Genomic DNA, 19269 nt, shown 5'->3' with positions numbered 1-19269 from the left:
AAAAAAAAAAAAAAAAAAAAAATTAAAAAAAAAAAATTGTTTTGAATTAAAATTTTTTTTTTTTTACTTTTGAAACAAATTTAATTTTTTGGATGTGCAAATTTCCAATTTATCTGTTAAAAGTTGAATTCAATATTAAATATTTAAATGGTATTGATACTTATCAAGACACGCTACATAAGTTACTCAAACAATGTTTCTTTTACCGTATCAACGATACTCAGTGCTGCTGGAGGATGTTTTGCCAGATTCGTGACTTCGTAGCAAAAGAGAGACAGTGTAATGAAATACTTCAGATATGACACCAACCTCATTAGCTGAAGTCTGACTTTCTCGCTTTGTAAGAACCATTCATAAAGAACAAATCAAGTAGAGGTTATACAACTCAAAGTTCAGAGAAGTTGTCCATCATCCATGGAAACGGATCACATGGCTCCTTTGCTGCTCCAGTTTTGGCTTTTGTGACCCAGAGTTCTTTGAGGCTTCGATTTCAATCTGGAGAAACAATCAGTCAGGTTCCAACACACCAAGCTGACAGATGCGCTTCGCAGGACGGAGTCTTGTCAAGGACTTTTTTTGTTCCTTTTAATATCTGCTGTAAATATCCGATTGGATTTGGATCTGGACAGTTTGCTGGCCCCGTTGTTGAGTCGATATGAGTTTGGATGCTTTATTGACCGTCAAGTCGCTGCATTATGCAGTGCAGACATAAAGACAAAACATATAAAGAGAAAACCGTTACCTCATCACTTCTAGTTATTTCGTAGCTCAGTTGCAGAAATAATAAATTTCTTCCATGGGTTTCATTTGCAAACTAAGGAATCTATAGAGATGTTTCTGACAATAATTGTGAGGACAATTTTCTCGCTCCGTCTCTTGTCCTTCCACTCTCATTCCGCTGCTAAAGAATCCATCGGCACCTTGTGTGCTGGTGAAACTTTGTCCCAAGTAGAGAATCTTCTTTTCTTCTCTTGTGGCATTCACAGTCAGAGTTGAGGATGTTCTCCGTCTCGTCGTCTGTCTTCTTCAGATGTTGTGGCGCCGATAATTAGCCATGTATTCCTTTCAAGCGTTTGGCATTTTGGCTGAAAGCAAGAACTGTAAAGTGTGCAAATAGCCAAATAAAACCAGTTTGTTAACCAGCTGCCGGTTTCCCCAACACACTGAAACGGCTCAGGTTCACTCTGTCAACACAAAGTTTGTCATTTTATACCTCCAAAACTGCTACATAAAGCAGAGGGTGGTTTCTTTATGACTTATGCTAACATATTACTTATTTTCTCAGAAATTTATGGTTTTTGTTATTTTTTATTCTCCACTTCTGGTTCCTGGTTTTGACTTGGGGTGTCATCTGTAACACTGAGATATTGCCTTCCGTTATTTACATTCAGATTAATTCTCTAGGTCAAAATGTTGAACATAGAGTAAAAGCTCAAAAATGCAACTTTGCTCCTCAGTCCTCATGTAAATCCAAGAATGTGATTAAACCTTGTAGGGACTTTGTACAGACATAAAATGTCCAGTTAAGTGAAATAATATTTCATTTATGTGATCCGTTCATCTCTCCAGTAGCATTACTGTGTCACCAGCCTCCATGATTGACTTAAACGTGTGTAAATGAAAACAAACAAACATGCAGGATTCCACACTGTAATGCTGCAAACAAAATGCTCAAACGTTAGTTTGCACGTTTAATTAAGTATTCAACACGAGTATTCTTACTTTATGTGCAAAATTCAAGTCTAGAAATGCAGAAGTCCTCACATCGGCTTATGAAGAGGACAGGCAAGACGGGGTCGTCTTTCCTCTGGAGGCCTCTTTCGCTCTGATGACTGAGTCTTTTCATGTAAATGTCCCAACTTGAAATCAATAAAAAAAAATGTAAAAAATCAAAAAAAAAAAAAGAAAAGAAAGAAACATCTGGACAGTATTGGACTTGGGGAAAAAAAACTGGTAACTTGCAGTTGTGATGCATCAGGAATGTGGAGCGCTATATGCAACGCTTTAAAATACTCCATGAAGTTTATTAAAGCAAAAAAAAACCCTATTATTTCTGAGGGTACGAAGAAAATAAAGTGTCGGGAAAAATCATAATCAGTCATCGCGACTAAATATTTTAAATATTCAATATAAATAGATATGTATTTGGCTCGCTCCTGCAGTTTCCGGTGTAAACTCTTTACACAGGTTTGAGCGCGGCCACGTTTCCAACATCTGTTCAGTCGGAGTTCTGCACAGGAGCTTTTAGGATTTCTCCTCCATTTCTCCCAAACTAACTCTGGGAAAGGTTTAACCACATATTCCCCGAATCAGTCCCAGAGTGACTCTCTGCAAAGCAGCGGCACGCCTCGTCATTTCAAATATGCTGTGCAGAGAAGGAAAACGACACTGTAAATGAAGTGCAACACCTTCCTCCTCATAGAGCTAAACGCATCATCACAAAATAAAAAAAAAGTGTGCAAACTTATACTTCCTACATGGATAATAAAAAAAAAACTCAAGAAGAAAATTTGTTATTTACACATTGTGTCAGCCACTGGATAAATCCACATATACATGAGGATGGAAAGAGTGAGGCATATTTTAATGAATAATGCTTGAAACTATTATGGTGTGAGTTGAATGCAAGACAGTTCAGAAATCACTGGAGAGATTGGTGCAAAAATAAAAAGCTGTTATTTATTTTTGGGTGGATGTTCTGTAAAGACAGTGGTGGTTGTTGCAGGAATGGTGCATGAAAACAGTTTTGCGTTTGATCAGACTTGAACAGATCCGTTTTTCTTGAAGTAGAAAACCCGACCAAATCTCACCTTTATCAAGTTTATCTGACTTGTAATTATCTTTCAGTCCTGATCAGTTTTGGATCTTTTTACTTTAGCACGTTATTAAGCTGGCAAGCTTTATTGTCATTCATACTATGTGACAGGGTTGAACGAAATTGTATTTCTTAAAGCTCAACACAGGACAAAAGACGGTGTGTGTGCCAACACACATGGCCACTACCAACAATAAGAAGCTCCTGTTAAATCCAGTTCTGCAGTGCAGGCTGCAGTAACCATTTCCAAAGGGCAGACAGTCTAACAATGTGGGGTGAGTGAGATATTTTATAAACTTGGTAGATCTGCTCTGGCAACATAAATAATGTCGTTGTTGAACAGATGGGAGCGATTCTTTGAAGTGCCTTCTGTTCGGCGGTAGAGCAGCTACCAAATCAGACTGAGACGTCGCAGGTCAGCGTGCTTAGAGTGGACTTCCTGTATGGAAGTGGTGAAGATGGACATTTTGGCGTTTTCAGACTTCGGAGAAAATGGGGTTGCTGTTGTGGCATTCACATTCTCCTGAAGTCAACAGTGATCTCTTGTTGGGTTGTCGTTGCCACACCAGGCTTTGAGTCGGTTAACTTCCTCTCTGTTTGCGTCATCATCTTATTACCGATGAGGCGCACTGCTGTTATGTTTTATAATGTAATTCAGCTCATAATTGGCGCAGCAGTCAAAGCCAACCGTAGCTGTGTTTCCATTAGAGTCAGATTAGAGTCAGATTAGAGTCAGATTGCACAACTGCGTGTTGAATGGAGAAAACAGCTATTGAGGAGCTTAAAACACAGCCCTGCGGAACCCCAGTGATCACGATGGCTGCGTTAACGGTGGTTTTTCCCCCAAAAATGTACCGTCTGGGGGAAAGCCTTACAACCAGCTACACAAAGGAACGCTGATGCTAAGTGACCCCAGGTTCTTTAAAAGGTCTTGTGGGATCATCGTATTGAAAGTAGAACTAAGGTCAATAAAACTTATTTTCCAGATCAGCCAGAGTCAAGAAACACAGATGTCTCTGAGATCAGCACAATCACAGGCTTCTCTGATAAAAAAAAAAAAAGATAGAAATAAGGTTTGGATACAAGCATTTAACCTTATTTTTCACTAACTTTTTTTAACTGCTTGCTGTGTTTGAGATTATTCAGGTTCAAATTATTGTTTCACAGATTTACACAGAGGAACGGGTGGAGGAATTTGCCCTGATCTCAAAACCCCGAGTACACTGCCGACAGTGAGCAATTTAAGCACACACACTACGTAAATAACACATAGTACACATCTATAGATGGAGGGAGAAATTACAGAGGTTGCCTGCTTTTGCTCCAGGGAACATCTGTCGGGTCTCAGAATAGAGTGAGGGTACTAATCCTGAACTTCCTGCCAGTCGAAGAACAAACGAGCATTTTTAAGCTGAGTTGTGTGCGTTTTATGGCTTAATTTAACAACCTAAAAGAAAAAAAAATATCAAATGTAGTTTTTTTTATGTCATAAATAGCAGTTATACTACTAGAAGACAACTTAATGAGTTTAACTTGTGAACTTTTGCAGGAGAGCTCCTCCAGGGAAATGCAAGCAGAAACCTCTGCCTGTCAAGGTGAAAGGGAAAAAGTTTCCATTCATCCCCAGTGAGCGTAAGTAAGACGCTCATCAACACTGAATGTCATCAGCTTTCTAATGAGGTGTGAAACTGTGCTTTCTAAGAAGTTCAACCCAGAGGGAGGTTATAGAGGGCAAAAAGGTCACGTCTAACAATTTGGCCCAGTCTGAAGACTCATCCAAACTGGTTCAAACACATATTTCAGTAAATTACATCTTTCTGTAATTAGATCATCAGTAACACCTAACTACAAGACACATATATGAAAAGCTGAAGTAAAAGTAACTGTGTGTGTAAAAGGTCAGCTCTAAGTTGTTCCTGTCTTGCAGCAGATGATGGCCTTCGCATTTTCATTTCATATAAATACAGATTAGTTGATCCCGAAGGCTAAAACTGACAGCCAGTTTGAGAGGAGCCAAGACCAAAGTGGACTTGTTCTTTCTTAAAACAAATCCAATCTGAAAAACATGACAGCAGTTGATCCAAAAGCCATTTGAACCGTTGTCAGCTTTGCTTTTGGTGATCATTTACACGAAATCTGATGATTTTTCATACCGGAAATGAAGCTAGGAAGCAGTCCGCCATCGATAATCTTCCTGTGTGAAACAGAGTAAACATTTAAACAATCCTGATATAAAAGTAATTTAAACTTTAATGTGAACACTTGATTCGATTTTATTCCGATTTTAGGGTCACAATTAGATTCAGAAACCAATGTTTCTATTCAAATGGTCTAAAGATTGTTTAAATTGTGTGACTGACAGGAGAAAAAGACAATGTGAACAAATTATTTTAAGTTTCCATAAATTAAATATCAAATTCAATCAGTTTCTATTTGGAAAAAAAAAGTTAGTGGATAAAATTATATAACTTAAATTACCAGAATCAGATTAGTTTAGCTTTTTTTTTTTTTATTTTAAAAAAATTAATCTTAATTTAAAAAAATATTAAAGAGTTATTCAAAATATACCTTTACAAAAAATTAAACACATAAATCAATTTTTGAGCAGTATCATCATAATGTACTTGTCTTTAGAAAACCGTACTCTCTCTGTTTCATTCCCTTTTACACCAAAGATGCACGGCCACATTTGGTACATTATAAAACTATTAAAAGCGGTCTCCCGTTTTTACATCAAACACATTTAAAAAGGGAAATGCCAAACATTTCAAACTCCCCAACCCGATTTCGGTTGCCAAATGCTCCATTTTTATAAGGTACAAAATATTTGGCTGCAGAGCTGTTAAAAATCAAGTACTTACTGCTAGCATGCGTGTCGTTCCAGAGACTGTGCTGAAGACAAACGAGAAACCGACCAGACCACTACTAAGAAAATACAAACCGGCCACCAAACCGCCGGCGATGAGCGGTCGGCACAGATCCACCACCACTGCAGCCAGCACCACAACGAAAGCCGCTGCCGCCAAGCCGGACAGGAAAACACCCACCAAGCCGGTCGGCAAAAATAAGAACAAATCGTGGCAGAAAGAGAAAAAGCTAAAGGAGAAAGAGATCAACAAGAACAGGAAGACGAAACCACCAACGAAGAAGACGGCTGCGAAGTCGGCCGGCAAAGCCAAGGCGAAACCGAAGGCAACCCAGACCGCCACAGACGGTTTAAATGGTAAGAAGAGCCAAAGGGAAAACAAGATCACCTCGAAGAGGAGTAATCCATGGATGACAACAGGACCGAACGTAAAAACATCTCAGAGGGAGCGTCTTGTCTTCAACAACGCAACCAAGACAAATGTCAAAAGCAAAGTACAAAAGGTGCATTGGGTGAGAAGCAAGCACACAGAAAATGCTGGAACACTGTAAAAAAAATAAAAAAGTTAGCGTATCGCTGCTTTGTATATTTAAGCTTTTTTGTTGTAAAGAATATGCTTATTTGCTTTTCTGCCATTGGTCAAAAAGACATAATTAGCAGATTTCAGCTTCTAAACGGCCACAACCTTCCACCTTTTCCTCAGACTGCAGAGAGTTTATGCTAAGCTAATGATTTAGGTGTTCAGTAAGTTGTGCTCAAATGTGTACGAGATGCAGGTGATTCAATGTTTACTAATTGAATAACTTTTGAATGCAGCTAACTGGATTTGATTTTATCTAAGTGTTGGTCTGTCACAGAGCAGAGGAACCTGCAGCTCCAGAACCACCAAGTAAATGATTAATCGAATTAGCCCTGATGAATCGATTACCTAAATAATCATCAACTAAGCTAGTAATCGATTAGTCGTTACCGGGAGTTTACAGGCTCAGCAAAGAACAACACAGCCAGAACAGTAATTAAGCCAAAAGTGTACAAACAAAATATACATTTTACATTTCAGATTTTCAAAAATATCTTAAAAGCTAAGTACCTTTTACTATTCAGTTATCGGTTAATCCAAAAATTATTACCGGTTCACATGTTGATGTAAGAAGAATGTTTTTTAGCTGCAGATGCATCCTTTGCCACACATTGTTAAGCGTATGCTAAATAAAATCCTACATCATTACATTTTAGGCAATAAAATGTTTCTTTTTATGTAAAAGAAGGAAGAAATCAAATTGTTTAATTGGATTTTTTAAAGTGTATTTCTAATATAAAAAAGGCTTAAGTTCTTAAATGAAAAATGTTCAGAATGCTCTATTAATTGACAGATCAATCAATTGAATAATTGATTATTAAAATAATCCGTAGTTGAAGCCCCACTTCATTGTTTTCATGGAATAGTTGCATTACATTTCAACAACAAAACGACACCAAAAAGAAGCAGCAACATATAATATATATATATATATATATATATATATATATATATATATATATATATATATATATATATATATATATATATATATATATATATTTCTTCTTTCCAGAAATATCAACATCCAACAGAAGAAAATATATAAACGTCATCTTTTTGCTAAAGTTCTACACCAGATTTCCTATAGCAGATATGAAAATTGATCGCTTGTCGGCTCTGAACGAGTTTCATTTATCCGGACTGCGAAGGCTGCAGACATCTGGGATATCATAAGCATTAAACTTAAAAACCCAATAAAATACATAAGAATTTGGCTTTAGCATGACAATACTTTTGCAAGGTCACCGCATCTTCCAGTTTTCCAAGAATCCACAACAATCCTTCTGCATCTGCCAGAGTGTCCAGCCAGTCCCTTAACGCGCAGCAGGCCCAGCAGCACGCAGCTACGCGTGTAATTACACCATTATAGAACCATCGGTTTCTGACGCCCGTCTGTATCTGGAGCATATCAAAAAAATAAAACAAAAAAAAGAGTCTAAAATAGCAACGGGCACGCACAGAACCCGACAATAACTAAACTGAGCTCAGCATTTTTAGATCGGGGCTGATTTCACAGGCCACACAGGGGGTTAAAAATAAACATTTAAAGTGTCCGTACATGTCCGCAGTCGTCTGTAATTAGACGCCGCAGCACCGATCGTCAGCGCAGCCGCGGTCATTGTGGCTTCGCGTAACGAGATGCAGTAAATTAAAAGCCATCTGACTTCCACGTGCGGCGCTCCACTCCGGGGTCGCATAAATCTCAAGCTGGAGTTTATACTTCAAAGAAGAAGCAGCTGAGGTGACATTTTTAACTCAATTTCTTTCTATTTTTTCCCTTTTGTTTTGTTTTTTTCTCCTCTCCACCAATACTAGAAACAGAGACGTCAACAATGGCTGCCAAAATCCCTTCTGCATTGCACTTTTGAACAAAATGTTTCTAACAAAAGTATACACACCCTCAGGTCTCCAAGGTATCAACTTGGGATTTTATGTCCTAGGTTGTTTTCTTTTTTCCCCCACACATAAATCTTTTGATGACTTTAGAATGCTGCACTATATTTTTATTTAGAGGCAACAGGGTAAAGAGGCCTCAGTACAAATGCACATGCGAGATTTTTCCATATACGTTCTGTTGGTCAATTGCATCAAATTAATTTTTTTCCTCCAATTCATAGTCATCCCACCCGTCACATGATTGAAAATAATGATACAATGTGACTTTTTCTTTTCTTTGATTTCCCCCCAAAAGGTCTGTCATTTACTGTATTTATTAATTGAACTGCTTTGGATTTAAAGATGGTATTGTCCGAGTTCATGCTATGGCAAAATTAGACATGGAGAACAGTATTGTGTGTGAAACATCTTTATTTGGCTGAACATTGTTCAGAATTTTGCCTATTTATTGAAAAATATTTCAAAGAGAACAGGCGATCTAAATTAAAAGACTGACTTAATTCGTTACAAGTAAATCAAAAATAAGTTTATCCAAGTAAATATTAGTTATTGAGTTTTCATGGTAAACAAACCTAAATAAATCATATTTGAGAAACTTAATTATACTACATGTAACAACTCTTAAGGTGTATCATTTGTTTTCTTATTTCAGTGCAGGATTAATCCTTAAAAAGCAGAATTAAGCATCTTTTTTAAATCAAATCAGAAAGTGTGGCGAAGTGTTGTTAGCTGTGGCAAGGCGCACAAGTGGCAAAAAGTAAATAAATAAATAAATCATCCTAAAGTCTTTTTGTTCACAACCCATCTGGTTATCCCGGTTGCTTGTGTACCCATTTCTACCTGTACATGTTTTTCTTCCACTTAATTTTCCACTAATAAGCTTGGATTGAGCACAACAAGCGTCTACACTGGTCCTCTTTGAGTAAATGTCTGGCTGCAAGAAAGTTGTAAGTTTCATGCTCTTCCCATTATTTTGCAGGCCTGCGCTAAAGAAGTATCAGACTACCGTACTCTGATTTCCAGCGATTCTCTCGTGTAAGACGCTGCACTGCAGCTGTGAGAGTCAAATCATCCCTGATCAAAGTCAGACCTCTCACTTTCAACGCGTTGGGTGGGTTCTTTGCTTTGCTGATGCGAACCCCCCGAAAGAGTATTTCTGATCTTGATTCAGTTATGTAAGAGATGAACTGGGTCACGAAGCGGAGCTGCAACACAGACAAGACAGTCTGAATCTATAGCAACACGTGGAGCCGATTATCCCCACCGTCCACACGTAGTAGAAGCTTTAATTATCCAAACAAGGCAGCGGAAGTTACGAGTTATAAATGTACGACAACTATTTTTACTCCCATCCAATGGTAGAGTTTTACGGAGTCCCTAAAGTGACACTGAAGGAAAAAATAAACTTCCTAGAGCGAACCAGATAGCATTTGGTCCGCAGGACAAATTAGCTCGTGCGCACCATAAAGTTTATTTGAATTTTTTTTTCTTCAATGTCCCTTTCAAAAAAAAAAAAGTTTCAAAAATTGTAAGATACATTTGAACTGAAGAACTAAACAAAACTGTAAACATGTCCTCTAATAAATAACTACTAAACGTCAGTTTTTGAGATTCATATTTTGATCATGTGCGATTTTGTGGTATAGGACCAACATGTAGACTGGAGTTGCGAATGTATTTAATCAAAGTTTATTTAAATAAACAGCAAACTTAAAAAACCAGGAAAGTAGGCGCTCAGAGGGAAAAACGGGACCAAAGGAGAGGACGGAAGTGACGTAAGGAGCCAGTGGCGAATAAGTAGATTAATGTGGAAATGGTGGAGATGACTGACAGCTGGGAAGGGAGGCTAATGGAAAGCAGAGTATAAGAATAAAAAAGAATGGAGAGAAAAATTAAATAGTAACAGAAACAAATACTGCGTAACAAATAAATTTTAAAAATCCCTGACAATAAGAACAGCACTAACACAAGGAATCAACTAAAATTGATAAGATATGCGGAAAAAGACCGTAAAGAAATTATCACAGAGAGAAAATGACTGAAACTGAAAGTCGAAACAACCAAGTATCATAATGTGGTAAAGTACAAACAGAGAAAAATAAGAAAAAACATCCATTTCTGAAAAAAAATCGTCTTCATTTTGTTGCATAACATACTGATTGAAGCTATAAAGAAACCACTCCATGCTTAAAAAGCTGCTTTGAAATAGTACACTGTTTGAATTCAGCTCGTTTCCTGAGAATTTGAGCCAACAATGAATTGCTATAGAAAGGTAAACTCCTGACTCTCCTTTCCACTGTTTTTACAATTTAAAGTTTAAAAATCAGGAGTGAATATTAATTTAAAAAATGTCACACGTTGTAATTTTGTTAGATAAAATTATTCTAATACAAATTAAAGTAAGTAATAAATATTCTCTCATCCTTACCGAATTGTTAAAATGGCATTAATCCTCCAGAGCATAAATGTACACAACAGATTCCACACAGTCATTATTTACTGAAGATTAAATATAGTCAAAATACAGAAGCTCAAAATGACAACAACAAATAAAACTGATGCTTTTAGGAGGGAACTTATATATAATGCAGTTGCAGTTGGTTAACCAATCAGCAGCAAACTGTAGTAGTGGCCCAGTCAAAGTACAGACCTCAGCCTCAGACTGGACCTGAGGAGAGACGTGCAGAAACGAACGTCTGCACGTCTCAGTGGACCGAAGCCACGTTGGGAAGAGGAGCGGGCCAAAACATTCCTTCATAACAATGAGGGAGAGAGACAGAGAGAGAGACTGATAAAGATATGGAGAAAATGACGGCTGAGATTTACTGCTGCGACAGGCGGGGCGATATGGAGGGCGATTCTCCATATCGCCCTCAAAGAATTTCCTTCTGAACCTAATAAACTGGGGGTTTTTCCCTTCCCAATTCAAAGTATTTTTGATTGAATTTTACATATAGTTTTAACTTTTTAACAGACAGAATAAATAAGAAACAGAAAAAAAAACTGTTGCAAGACGATTTTAGTCCTACAAGCAAAGCAATAAGAAATAGATATTAAATAAAACAAAGAAGAAAATAGTAAATAACCCCACCACTACTAAACCGGTTTCAAAGACTTAGGCTTTTTATTTGTCTCCCTGTCAGTAACGCACCAGACATTTAGTCCAGCACTGGGACAGAAAGAGAAACTCAAGTCAGAAGTTTTTTCTGCAGCCGAACCATTGCTGTGTTTTGTGAGGGCTCAGGGGAGGCGTTTTCCCGCCACTGCGAGCGCAATTACGGAAGTAAATAAAAACGGTTTTTGTAATTTCAACATGAGACCTGTATTTTCATTCACAAACAATTCTATGTTGTTAGTTGGGAACATACACATGAAAAAAAAAAAAAGGAAAAACCAGGAGATTTTGCACAGGAGTGCCGTTGTCTGGAATAGAGCTTGTGAGATCGCTACATTTACCAACTGAGGTAAAGTCAACTTCAACACAAACTGAACACAATGAGTTTCGGTATGGCAGTATGTCGCTACTGCCACTGCCGGACTTTGGGGCAGTGAGATCCAGAAGTCCACAGCCACACTGTCTGGATTCACGAACAAATGACAAAATCAAAGTGTAACGATAAATGATGCTGTGGAGATAATTCCTCCCTCTGGTGAAAGAAATGTGTTTTAAATGATTAAAACACCAGGCAATGTCGCTTGGGAATGATATAAGAGCAAGTATGTTTTCTCAAATCTCCACGGTAGTTGAAATTTACATAAAAAAATAATTTTTAGTGATATTAAACTGAGTTCTCGTTTGGATGAAAGAGCATAAAGACTGAATTTAATCAAATCTAGTTATTTTCTGTTCTCCTGACTTTACCAGCTTCATTGTTCATTGAAAAGTCAACCCAACATGAACCGATGATTTGTCCTTTTGGAGCTCTTAGCTAAGAGAGCACTTGGCACAAATGGAAGTAAAGATCATATTTTTTTGTGCTTTGTAACTGCGTCACCGTTCAGTAGCGAAGCACCATTAGCCTAGCCATTGCCTTCCCTTCCTGTTCCTGTGAAACAAAATCTCGCTTACAGCACAGTCTGGCTTTCTCTCGTTCATTCGGATTGTCTCCAGTAGATTATACACTGGGCCAATCAGCAAACAGAAGAAGTGAACGATGATGATTTTCTGCGCTGTTTTTCCAATTGTAGCCTGCCTTTGAAGCGGAGGAAGTGAACGAAGCCATTCAGTTCATGTGCCACGCTTCCAAATATTCAATTAACATTACCAGCCTCCACGTTCGGCTCAGTACTTCTCTGTTCTCAGTTTGCTTACAACGCAGGCCATTTCTGGAAAGCTCCTTAACATGAAACTAACACATCAAAGTAGCAACTGGGCAAAATTTTAAACTCCAACACAGTCAGTGTCTTAAGGAAACAATCGTTTCTCAAAAGCCTAGAGATCAAACCCTCTGTACAAGCAAAGTGTTATCAGGATAACGCATTGTCAAAGTTATCAGTAAGTAGACGCAATGTGCAAGTGATAGGAATACTCTTTATTCACATTTCAGCTGTGATTGATGCAGATGCAGCTTAAGGCAACAGAAAACATATTACAGGGGGAAAAAAAACACAGTTACAGCTTCTCCATGACCCTTGACTGTCTCTTAAAAAGTAGTTTTTATGATACAAAAATTGAATTTAGATCTACCTGTTGTTAGCACGTTCTATACCGATATGCTCCGGTTTGCGCAGACATGTCCAGTGTGCTAATATCAAAACACTTCTCCGGCTGGATCTGACGTTTATGCGTTTAGTGGGTGATCTTGTAGACCTCTTCGCCAACATGTAGGACGCCCGTCTTCTTGACGGTGTGCAGCTGCCCGAACAGCGGAGCCTTTTTGTAGATGTGCTTCTCTGATGGCTTACACAGTCGATAGCTGTGGAAAGAATTTCTCGTCAGGCTACACTGCACTGTAAAAAGACCGTTTTAAGGTTTTACAAACATTTTTTCTTTACTTGATAAACCCAGTCCATACATTCAACACTTAATGTCTATTTCCATCCATCCATCCATCCATCCATCCATCCATCCATCCATCCATCCTCTTCCGCTTATCCGGGGTCGGGTCATGGAGCAGCAGCTTCAGAAGGGAGGCCCAGACTTCCCTCTTCCCAGCCACTTCTTCCAGCTCCTCTGGGGGAACCCCAAGGCGTTCCCAGGCCAGATGAGAGACATAGTCCCTCCAGCGTGTCTTTTGTGTTACAAACATAATAGCTACAAACTACTTACAGTTAAAGTATTTTTGACTGCAAAAATAGAAAATTTAGCTCGTCATTTTCATAAAGAGACCAAGCTTTTGCATGTACTCCAAATTGTTCAAGAACAGCAGCTGATTTAATTTGGGTATGCCTTTTCAGGCGTTTTTGGTGATTTTGGTACTGCCACTTAAGGGTTGAAATGACAGTATATTCATGCGTAAGCGTGACCTCGTCAAATTTCAATGTTCAGATTTGAAAATTGATGTTCACAAATAGATTTCACCCCATCTGACTCAGGTTGTTTAGCCGAGTTACTAAGGAAAAACTGAACAGCTACTTGAAGACAGACTTATAAACAATTATACACTATGATACTTGAGTAGCTTTCAACGGGGAAAATCATATCAATGTCAGCGGAGAGCGAAAAAAAAAGCAATGTGGAAGGATCTGGAGCCATCTAGTGGCAAAGCTGCAGATTGCAACCAACTTTCCTTAAGTGTTGAACAGGGAAAAAAAAAACACTAAACTAAAAGTAAAACTGTTTAACCGTTTCCTTTGGTTGTTCCTGGCAACTCCACTAGTGTGCAACTATTAATAGCCGGTTGTTAGGAAACAAAACAAAGAAAAAATTAGCGCCTGTAAGAGCGATCTGAATGTCAGCTGGCACGGTTTTCAGCAGAGGAGCTGTGATTAAAGCAGATCGATCAGAGTGTGATTTAAAAAAAGGAGCAATCTTGCAACGCTGCAAGGGTCAGCTTCTAATAAAAGCGTTTCTTGAAAACTTTCTTTGTAAATTATCACTAAAATCCCAGTTCATGTCCCACCCACCAACATAAGGAGAGTGGGATTAAATCACAAGCTGTCAAGTGTTTAATCCTCATAGCACAATCCAATCTGCAAAACTCAGTACAATCACCTTTTCAGAGTTTCTAGAGGCTCTTTCCTGCTCATCACACCCGTCTCTGGGTCAACTGTGGTCAAAATGCACCTGGAAACAATAGAAAAAACAAAAAACATAAAAACTGATTGCAGGTGAGTTTGCCTCCATTTTCATCAAACTGTTGCTCGTTTGTCCCAGGATGCTCGTTTGCAGCTGGCTTTGTCGGCAAATGAGGAGGTTCTTGTGTGAAGCGTCCAACCGCGTTACCTTCCACATGACATTACACGCTGCAGCCTCACGCTGCCAATCTGGATCTCTTCCCAAGAATCCTGAAAAAGCAAAGCAGTTGGAGATAAATTTAGTCCCTGCTGTTCGCCTTGAAAAGGGCGAGCTATTAGTCAGAAACAAACAGACGAGTGAGAATTTATCCAGGCAGCAGGAGATAAAATAACAAATACATGTACAGCAAAGACGTTACATCAGTTTTTGATTTATTTTTTTAAGATGTTTTATAGTATTTATTTATTTATTTTTTCTTTGTCCAACTGACCAACACACCTCATCAAACGGCTCGCAGTCGCCGATCACAATGCTCGGGCGGAAGCGCTCCGTGGTGACCTCCTGGTCCAGTTTGCTGCTGAGATCCTTAACAGATGCCTCAGACAGCAGCATGATAGGCCCATAATCTGGGTACGCCACCTTCTGGATGAAAGGTTTTAAAACCCAATAACCATTATTTTCAGGAGATGAGCAAACTCAGGGTGCATTCACACCAGTGCCGTTTAGTCAATCTCAGGTTTGTTCATCTGGAAAGTCCGGTTCGTTTGGGGAGGTGTGAACGCGTAATCGAACTCCGACGTACAGACGCACCCATCCGACTATTTTTACTTCTGATACCGATATCTGAAATATAGTATCGGCCGATATCGATCCAATACAGAGAAGCAGTGCTGAGTTGACTTAAAATGTTTCTTTTTTTGTTAAGCACCATAAATGTGTTGAATTACAAATTTACTTGAAAACTCTGCACCAGTACAGCATACTTAAATACACCAACAACTTCACAAGCTCGAACATGTAAAAACAATTTTAATTTTTTCAGTCAGTAAAATCTGGAGTACAGCCAATGTAAAATAAATAAATAAATAAATAAAGGAACCGAAAAAAACATATGTAAAACATGCAACTTCTTTCAAATGGTTCTGAAAGTGCAATTAGGAATTCTAAATATAATTTAAAATAATAAAGCACGACATCGCTCAGATCACAGACCTAGAACTAGACTGAATAGAATCGCCCCTATGGATCAGGCACATAATCACTGATACCCGATCTAGGATTTTTTTCCATATTGGGACCGATACCAATATTAATATCGGATTGGTGTATCTCCGAAGGTTTGACACAGAAAACCGCTCCAGCTAAAAATGTAGCAAATGCTGCCAATTTAGTCCCCAATCGAACCGGGTATACTGGACCAGCAGGTGTAAGAACACCCTGTAATATCTGGGAATTGAACTCAGCAGTAGCGTTTAATGGCTACCTCAAACTGGGGGAAAAGAGGCTCGCTCTCAGCCGGCCTCCTTGGCTTCATGTGAGGCTCATAATGCACCAAGCGAAACGTTTTCTCGCCCCCTAGGAAAGTGGTGAGCCAATGGGACGCCTTGTCGCCACAGTCCCTGCCCTGAATGTCCTTGCTAAACACTCTGCAAAGCAAGAAAAAGATTTTAATAACATAAAGACTATCGTGAAAAGGAGCAGAGTGTGAAACCTGCTTTAATACAAAATGAGTTTTACGAAGTAAAATATGGAGATTATTTCATGATTTGACCTCAGGGTTTTAGCAAATGTGGAAGGAATTGTCTCGACTTCCTGTCTGAAGAAGCCAATCAGATGTTAGGGTGTGCCATTGTCCCGCCCACTGAGTTTGATGGCTGACTGGACGGTTCAAATTAACTCATGATGTGCTTTAGCTCCAGAACATAAAATCATTTATTACGTCTAGTTTTTAAAATGAAATCAATACATTAAATAGAGGCACAAATAATTGATTCTATATCCAACAAATTACTTCTGTGTTAATTCACAGTTTTTTTTTTAAATAACAGATTTAAATAATTATTTCATGTTATTTATTTATTGTAATTTGGCACTCTTTACTGTCTTTACTTCTGGGAATGACAGGAAAGAAAGGGGAAAATTCTGGAGGATTGGAGATTTTTTGTTGTCGTTATTAAATTTGCAGCTAAACTGTGGAGGACATGAAACCTGCAGTCAAGGATGTGATTCTCAGGCTGTTTCACTGGGAACTTCAGCTCCTCCATGTCTGGTCCATTCAAAGTAGCGTAGCCGCCCTGGCAGGACAGGGACACCAGGACCAGACGGGGCTCCTGTCTGGCCGTCACCATGTTGCCTTCCTCTGTCACCACCAGCCAGTGTCTGTAAACACACACACAAACATACACACAGGTGGACCTTTCACAGCTGCAACATTCAGCATATCTGGATCAACTCCAAATCTCGGGCGATGAAAACCTCTGCACTCTGAACTTGCACAAACAAGAACCTGGACTGGTTACATAAGAGTCTGTCCTGGATGTTTCCGTTAAGACGGTCCTGGAGCGCAAAATGCCTTCCACACTTTTCTGATTTTCATTTCTAAAACATTTTTGAAAAGCGGATTCTCGTCAATCTGCTTCACAGGCATGCACGACTTTATCTTGGAGTAACGTGACAACATGTGAAAGTGAAATCAACAATTAGCCTAAATAAACATTTATGATAGCTTCAAAAGCAATGCTATGCGCAGTTAAGGCTCTGACCAGTAGAGGAGTTCAAAGTTCAAGCTGGACATGAATGACCAACACCTCCTCTCAGGCCCAACTGATCTGCGGACCGCAAACAGAGCCGCAGATCTGCACAAACACGTTTTCCGTGTTTATTTTTAGTTATTGCTTTTTATCCAGCATGGCTGTAATCACGGGCTTGTTTTGCATGTTTGTGTTTCTGCACAACTTGAACCACTTTCTCCTGAGTGTCCGAGTAAAACCGTGACAGCTGACATTACTAACAGATTTAAATAAAAACTTAAAAATAAAAACCTGCTGGTGTAGCCACACTCACCGATCCTCCAACTCTCCAGCCTTCAGCCCCATTTTCTGGCATTCTGCGACGCTCACAGGCACCGCTTTGCCCGACTTGAGAGGGTGAATGAGGATCTGCGACACTACGCCCACGCGAACGGCTTTTTCTGGCTTTCGCATGTATTTATATCCGAGTCCAAATCCCAGAAGTGCGGCTCCGGCTGCGCCGACCAGAAGAGCCGCTTTCTTATTCTGGGCCAACGCGTTCGCAGCCAGCTCCTTCAGATCCATTTTGGACTCGCTCTCTCGCAGACTTTTCTCTCGACGTTGAACTTTTTATTAAAGAGACAGCGGCGTCCACGGTGTGACGTTCAATGACACTCACACGGCGTGGTTAATGAGGCTTGCTCTCCTTGTATTATAAAAGGCCAATTAAGACAATTTGATTTTCTCACACGCATTTCTGCCAGTCTTGATAAAAGTAATACACACGCACACACACACACTGTTCCCAGTTCAGTTCAAACTGAACATTAAAGGCATAGTTCAAGATTTTAAATATAAAAAAATCAACGTTTTTGATTTTGTTATGTTATTTCCTCATCAAAAACAAAATAAAATAAAAATAAAAATACAGGGAGTGTTGCTTTGATTCTTTCATGCATGTTTGAAAAATCCTATAAACTCCATGGCAACCATTCAGCTGTTCAAAACGCCTGGGGGGATCTAGCTCCGAGTTCAAGGACGAAGCATCTCCTCAAAGCTGCAGTTCTCAAGCTTCAGTCTCACAGAGCAGCCCTCCCTCATGTCTCCCCCACTCAGCTCCTTCAGACTAACTAGCAGCAATTAGCAAACACCTGGTGGAAAGGCGCATCTGCTGAGCTCATCATACGAGACATTTCTCAGTCCAACGCTGGTAAAAATGTTGTTAAAGGGTTATTAGAGAAACCATGTGAGATGACTTCCTGAAAGTGGAGTTTCAGAAATAGCAGGAGTTTCTTAAAGAGACAGAGGCCCAATTTCAAGCCTGTTAATCACCCAGAGATACAATTCAGGTGTGTAGCAGAAGGGAAATACCTAAAACATGCAGGACAGGGGGGCGGTGAGGACCAGGGTTGAGAAACACTGTTTTACATCATGTTTGATATAAAAGCATTTTTATAGCAACTAAAGGTAACACTAGGTTGTGCTACAAAATGACATTATGTTACATAGAAATACATAACACTGCCCCTTTAAATCAATAACAGCTAACAACCTCCCTACAGAAGCTCACTTCAAAATGTCCTGAACGATCCCCTTTCATAATTGACACAAACTTTGGACCCACTCAGGGCTTTTTATATTTTCTTTCTTTAAAACCCCTTGCCAAGTGATGTAATGCCATTGCTGACCTTCTCAGTGGACCTATTTTTGTCTTTGACATAGATAGTCAGGTCTGTGGCCAAAGTAGAAAACAGCAGATGCTGTAGCAATAGGGGGTCAATACAGGGATTTGTCCAGTCGACACTCCTTCTGTTGCTTCTCTGTGGTCCACGTCTAATGGCTCCAGGCAGATACACAGGCACGGGACCGGGCCGCACAGCCTGCTTGGGAGGTTGGAGTGCTGAGCGAATTTTGACAATGACAAAAAAAACCCCACACTAATTACCCTTGGCCGCTGACAATTTGATGGGATAATTCTGCTCTTAGTGGATTAGCGGACCAGTCTCAGTATCTGCTCTACAAGTTTAGTTCTGTTTAGTGATGTTTTCTTTCTTTACAAAATGATTAACAGCAGTGGTTCTTTGCCTTGCGGTCAATAAAAAAAAAAAAAAAAAAAAAAAAAAAAAAAAAAAAAAAACAAAAATAAAAAAAAAAATACCCACTAAGGGGGGGCGGGGGGGCCAACACAAGGTGGGGGGGTTC

The 19269-nt window shown here is 39.2% G+C and overlaps 2 protein-coding genes across 4 annotated transcripts in view; one reads left to right on the top strand and one right to left on the bottom strand.

The window, feature by feature from the left end:
• Positions 1-6267, top strand: part of hhipl2 (HHIP-like 2) — a 22308-nt gene extending 16041 nt beyond the window's left edge. Inside the window, exons 8-9 of the mRNA XM_015039907.1 lie at positions 4365-4447; positions 5700-6267. Of these exons, the coding sequence (XP_014895393.1) occupies positions 4365-4447; positions 5700-6232 (616 nt within the window). The 3' untranslated portion in view covers positions 6233-6267. The remainder of the gene's footprint in view (positions 1-4364; positions 4448-5699) is intronic.
• Positions 6268-12671: 6404 nt separating this feature from the next.
• The window catches only part of kcnk3b (potassium channel, subfamily K, member 3b), a 22247-nt gene continuing 15649 nt past the window's right edge, over positions 12672-19269 (bottom strand). Inside the window, exons 1-7 of one of the 3 annotated variants that reach the window (XM_015039904.1) lie at positions 17402-17749; positions 16547-16717; positions 15822-15984; positions 14837-14977; positions 14546-14607; positions 14315-14386; positions 12672-13076 (exon numbers count right to left, since the gene is read on the bottom strand). In XM_015039904.1, the coding sequence (XP_014895390.1) occupies positions 12950-13076; positions 14315-14386; positions 14546-14607; positions 14837-14977; positions 15822-15984; positions 16547-16717; positions 17402-17652 (987 nt within the window). In that variant the 5' untranslated portion in view covers positions 17653-17749 and the 3' untranslated portion in view covers positions 12672-12949. Of the gene's footprint in view, positions 13077-14314; positions 14387-14545; positions 14608-14836; positions 14981-15821; positions 15985-16546; positions 16718-17401; positions 17750-19269 lie in introns of those variants that run through there. The other 2 variants (XM_015039903.1, XM_015039902.1) reach the window with 2 other exon arrangements.

Source organism: Poecilia latipinna, unplaced genomic scaffold (assembly GCF_001443285.1).
Source record: "Poecilia latipinna isolate Pla-1442-1.1 unplaced genomic scaffold, P_latipinna-1.0 Scaffold489, whole genome shotgun sequence".
In the NCBI taxonomy this organism is placed as follows: Eukaryota; Metazoa; Chordata; class Actinopteri; order Cyprinodontiformes; family Poeciliidae; genus Poecilia; species Poecilia latipinna.
Note: the sequence above shows the minus strand (reverse complement) of the source record. Positions and strands in the feature narration are given on the sequence as shown.